General features: G+C 44.2%; 2 protein-coding genes across 3 annotated transcripts in view; both read right to left on the bottom strand.

The window, feature by feature from the left end:
* LOC308075284 (latent-transforming growth factor beta-binding protein 2-like) overlaps positions 1 to 6,000 on the bottom strand; it is a 130,035-nt gene that overhangs the window by 82,731 nt on the left and 41,304 nt on the right. The window lies entirely within an intron of this gene.
* Positions 4,174 to 5,271, bottom strand: LOC308075285 (mitochondrial import inner membrane translocase subunit Tim29-like). The gene has a single exon (XM_080415041.1). It carries the CDS (start codon positions 5,237 to 5,239, stop codon positions 4,448 to 4,450), a length of 792 nt encoding a protein of 263 aa, XP_080271167.1. The 5' UTR covers positions 5,240 to 5,271; the 3' UTR covers positions 4,174 to 4,447.

Raw genomic sequence — 6,000 nt, 5'->3', positions numbered from 1 at the left:
TGCCATTTTAATTAAATCACAGGCCACAGTGGTATGTATAAGAAGGCTGCTGTATGAACATATGGACTGAAGACGGAAACAAAGCAATGATCAAATGAGTGTGTGTGTGGGGGTCTTCAACTGATAGTCTTCAACTGTCTTGCAGAGCATCACCAATTTGCATGACTGTTGTATGACTGGTGAGGGCTGGATGAAAGCTAAGTGGACTTAAAGGAGGAGTTCACCCCAAAAAATACGTATTTTCTATCATTTGCACACCCTATGAAGCCTTGAATCCATGGATTCTTTTTTGTTTTTGTCGCATTCCTAAGCTAATAATTTGATTCCCGTCTCCTACCGGCTAATGTATCCGGTAGGAGACACAAAGTCAATTATTTGTGTCTCCTACCGGAAATACACACGTCATCAAATTATTGTCTTAGGAATGCCACAAAAACAAAAATAAATCCATGAAATCAAGGCTTCATGGGGTGTGTAATTGATAGAAAATAAGTAATTTTTTGGGTGAACTCCTCCTTTAAGAAAAAGTTAAATGCAAGTGGGTGAACTGATCGGTCCAGTAAGCTATGTTTGGAATGACTGCCTTACAGTAACAACTGCCCCAGAGAACCATTGACATAGCTTTGTGGCACATCCTTGTTTTCTCTTGAACTCTATTTACCTGAACCGTCGTTTGTGGACAAGGGATCATGGCATTTACTCTGATCTCACACTTCGTCGCTCTCATAGACTGTAAAAATGAATGGACAAAGCGACACCAGACCGTAAATGAAGCCGATTGTTCAGGAATTTCAAATCCACCATCTTTCTACATCGTGTCATATCGCATAGCTAATGCAAGTGGAAATGAATGCTATTGGTTGGGTAGTTTGTCAATCAAGAGCGGGGGCGGGGAATGAATGCTATTGGTTGTGTAGCTTGTCAATAAAATCATCCCGCCCCTTCTAGAGCATACCCTACTTTATCGTAATTTTTTTAATAAATGGGCTCATAATTTAACAAAACGCATATCATGATGATTGAAAGAAGACTTTAAACTAGCGACTGGAAGCATATAGTATTTATGACAATGTTTATTAAGGTAAGAAAATCAAGTCTAAAGTTCGTCAAAAACCCACCCACTTGCATTGAGAAAAAATCTTTCTGACACCAGCAGGGGTAAAACAGCAAAGCTACAGGCCATTCATATGAACTGTCACTTCCTATATAGACTCAATTTCAAAGGCCAATGCTGGGCCCTTGGTCGCTCTGCATACGTACGACAAACATGATTTTGGTCTCACATGATGCGAGAATCATGTGAGACCAAACTATCATGTAGGCAATTAAATGACTTTGGTACAGCCTATGCACTGCATGTGGGTTGTGCGTGTAAGGTTCAATGTAATGTGTTATAGTGAAATGTGTTACATGTGTTTAGGAGTTACATTAAAGAGTAAAGGAATTGCCGCACCAGTGCCAGATATATCCGAGTCCAAATACTTGATCAAAGCTCTAGATCACAACTGATAGAGAGGAGAACTCTGACCGAGACGTATATTGGCACTGGCTGTTTGCGCTCATCATTCCTTTCACATATGTGGAAGGCAATTAGAAGTAAATCTATCACATTCGGGGAAATTGAAAATCACAGTGATGGCCAAAATCCTACACTGTGCTCAAAACAACAATGCAAAGTATCCAACACATTACAAAAGTATAACTTGGCACGCGCCGGCTAAGAATCTTTGAACCCGTCACCACATTACGACATTATGCATACAGTATGAGTTCTTGTAAAAAGAATGACAGACAGCACAATCGTCAGTTCCAACTCGCTGATCCAGCCGCGCCCTCTGACCCAGATGAGCTGGATCAGGAGGGGGGGGGGGGGGGCAGTTGAGGGCACAATCAGCACATGTTGCTGAGAACTGGGGAACAGTAAGAAAAAGAAAAACAACACCACAGATCTTTAATCCTTTTGCTGATGCTGTATCTCATAAACCATGCTGTTAATAGAACGCAATGAACACCGCTGCCAAGCCAAACGCTCGGCAAACTTTGAAGAGAGGCAGGGAAAAGTGATGCTTCCGTAGAGACGTTCTGTGCGGCAGTTTCTTTTTCTTTCTTTCTTTTTTATAAGAGTGCCAGGAACAGAACCCATACTGGGGGCTTTGAAAACACACCACTTCCTATCATCTCAGCTGTGAATGTGTTGTTCCTGAAAGTTGCCCTTTGCAAAACAGTAGCCAGTAAGCTAGCCCACTGTATTTATTTGATCGTCCGATATGATCCACGGTTAGCATGCATTAGCCCCCCCCCCCCCCCCCCCCACACACACACACACACACACACACACACTGACCCAGTTCCTCAGAGACTGTTTACATCTGAACCCATCTCCCGCTCTGCTCTATAAGCTCATAACATTGTTTATCTATAGGACTGGGCAACAGCTGATCCACTCGCTATCACATATTCATCTAATACGGTATCTCTCTACCTCATCATACAGAATAAATCATATTTGTCAACTAAGACTAACGTTTCAAAACAGACATCCTATTATTGTAGGGCTTAGAATGCCAAGTGGCTTGGATACAGGCAAAGGATTGTGATATTAAACAGTTTTTCCCTCGGCACTTCAGCCTCACCACAAGCCTACCTTGGCAAAGCTAATCTTTCATCCCAATTTGTTTGAAATTGAAAATACCAAAGTCAGAACCCACATCTAATGGCTTGGATAGTTGGCTTATGGCAGCTAATGCAGAAAATAGAACTGATATCAAGAGATCGTCTGGATGTTGGAGGGAGCCATTTGGCTTCACACAGACTGTCTAAACAAGGACGCCTGAGAGCAGGCAGAAGTGTTTGGCATCAGCATCTCAGCGAGGGTCTTGCCACATGCAACCCAGCAACTCCCAGCCTCTGGGCTTTGCTCTGCCAGACTGCTCTTTGTGTTGGGCCTTTATATTTAGCATCATACCGGACATGACCTCCAGACAGACCAAAGTCAAGACCCTGGGACATTGTACAGCAGTGTTTCCTAAACTTTCATAACCCATAAAGACGGGTCCATGAGTCATGACCCAAAATGGGTCACGGGTAAATATGCAGTGTTTTTTTTTTTTTTTACCTTTCTTACTAAAAACAAGAGAGCCAAGCACAAAAATGGCCAAAGATTACCAAAATAGCAGATCTAGAAGCTTGTAGCATGTGAGATTGTATGTGCACTATTTTTTTAATAGGGCTTAAGTGGTTAATTCATAATGTATTTAAGACAACCAATTTTTTCTTTTGAATGTAGAACAGAAAAGGTTTGGGAATCCCTGTTCTATAGTTCTCTGAAAAATCAAGAGAAGAGCTGCGTAGCTGCCTGAGTCTACCCTCTTATTAACTATTTAAACATGTTTAATGGCTCTGTTTACCTCTTTCTGACAGAAATCCCCAAAATCCCCTCATTACATAACAGTTGCTTGTAATTAGGACCATTTTAAGTCTATTTAGTAAATGGTAAATAAATAGAGGCCAAAGTTTAGAACCCAAGTTTACACACATTTATCTAATTCATAGAGTAGAAGAGATCGTAAATCCTTTCACAGCTGGAGAATGAATTTGTGGATCATCACACTAATTTGGATGACAACAACAACAGAAATCTGGCAAACCTGCTAATTGTTATTCAATCGCACAGACAGTAACTTAAACAATGAAGACTTTGTACATCTCGCTATCACTGCAAGCACTCAATTTGGCACCAAACTAAAGGTAGACGTATTGGTGTATTTACAGAATACACTTGTGCATTCAAATATGAAGCGTGGGAGCTTGTGGGCTCAGCAGTCCACTATGTGGGCGTTTGGACCACAGCTACGCAACCTGGCGTCATTCCCATCCTTTAACACGCACTTCCGAGAGGAACAAGAAGGACCTTTGGAGATTTGGACATGCCCTGCAAAAACCCTGAGTGTTCATTACATTTAAGTCAGAGGGTCTTAAAGGTTTTAAACTCCCACAGTTAACAACCCATGTGTCCCTATTTTGGGCAAGTCATTATAGGTGAACATTTTCATAAACAGCAGATCTACAAGCTATACAATCTATTTTTGAGAGGCTAAACGTCTATGACAGGATCTCAGAGCGTGTGTGTGTCTGTCTTTTTTTTTTTTTTTTTTTTTTTTTTTTGTCCTTGATTACTATGTTCTTTTACTTATGATCAAGTAGCCAAAATCACAAGTTGAAATATATCACAAATATACATGATGCAGATAGTCATGATAAATATATGAGTCCGGTACCAAAGTATTTGTGGAGATCTCACACACCCAGTGGGACGAGAGCCCTGATTGGTCAATTCACCACATGGACCCTAGCCTCCCCGTTCTGGCCACGCCATGATAGGCAAACATTCGCCGAAAATAACAACGCGGCACTTTAATGTTTGTTTGTTTTAGATTTTTTTTTCTTGTCACTGTGCTGTGCTTTCTTTTTGCTCCTCTTCCTCTACTATTTCCGGGACTACAGCAGCATCCTGACGGCTCTCTTTTAGCTCCACCTCTTCCTCCTCCTCTATCTTCAGAGGCAGCCAGGACGCCTTATGCAAGCTCTCGTTGCGTTCCACCTCCTGGACAGTGGGGGGCAGTGTGGCTTGCATGTGCGTCGGCAGGCTCTTGAACTCTTCCTCGTTTATGTCGTAGTCCTTCATCTTGGTGTCCAGTACCCACCAGTGTCCTGCGAAGCCCACGTCCAGCACGCGCTGATGCAGCTCCCGCCACGGTACCGTCAGGTATGTGCAGCTGGACTCGTACAGACTGACGCCCGGGTCGTAATCGGCGCGCCACGCCAGCGAGGCCACGCCCAGGCTGAGGTGACGCAGTCGTCCCTCGTTGTGCAGCTTGGCCAGGCTCTGCACGTGCCCGTCGGAGGTGCCACTGCGCGTCCACGGAGACAGGAGCCCCAGCTGATTCGAGGATTCGAGGAGCGCGCCGCGGAGGGAGTCCTCACCGGGATTGGCGTAAGCACAGGCGGAGGCTCCGCCCAGCAGGCCCAGGTAGGTCAACGCTTTGAGCGGTCGCTCCCAGGCGCCGACCACCACCTCCCTGCACGCCTCCTTGTAGTCCGACACCAGGGTGCGACACCACACACCTGCTCTGCTGTTTTTAACCCTTTCCCAGCGTGTGGCTGTGACCTCCGCGGTGACAGCGGTACACAACGACCTCCTCTTCATCATCATCACCTTTATCACCCATGAGCTGCTCATTGTGACACAAACACAGTGAACTACATCAATGTCAGCTCATTGTGTGTGTCTGTCTGTCTGTCTGTCTGTCTGTCTGTCTGTCTGTCTGTCAGTCCGTCCGTCCGTCCGTCCGTCCGGAGCTGATCTCGCAAACCGCTGGAACGATCAGCACCAAAATGTGTATGCACAGTGCCAGTAGACCACAGAAATACCTCCACAAAAAAAAATGTTTTATATTTACATGTTATAATGGGAGCTGTGATTGCGCTGAAACCTTGCCAAATTTGGAGTCTTACGTCATAAATACGTCATAGATGACTGACGTCATAGATGACTGATGTCATAGGCTCCACATTGGAGCCATGTCTGAGATCCACTTTGGAGCCATCCTGTTGTCCACATCATTTTCTACTTGATTAGGCCTTTGAATTGTGGTTAAGGACTCAGGATTTTACAGAGAAGTGTGTGATATACAGTAAGACTAAAGTATCTAGCCCTCAAAGCTTGGAGCAGCAAAATGTCTCTGAGAGGAAGAGGCACTTTGATAGCATGTATCGTGGTACGTACTGTACAACAGTCACAGTGTTAAAGAATGCTCTGAGCAGAAGGCTTTGGTTCACCATAATAAAGCATGTAGACATGGGCAGCAGAGAGCAGACCTTGAAACTGGGCCCAGGAGGCATTTACTTGAAGAACATGAGCAAAGAGACGCACACTTTAGCAACTCCTGCTAATGTTATGTGTTCAAATCCCAATAGAGCTATGAATCTTGGTCATCACCG

This window comes from Gymnoscopelus braueri, assembly GCF_963280865.1.
Source record: "Gymnoscopelus braueri genome assembly, chromosome: 19".
NCBI lineage: Eukaryota > Metazoa > Chordata > Actinopteri > Myctophiformes > Myctophidae > Gymnoscopelus > Gymnoscopelus braueri.
Note: the sequence above shows the minus strand (reverse complement) of the source record. Positions and strands in the feature narration are given on the sequence as shown.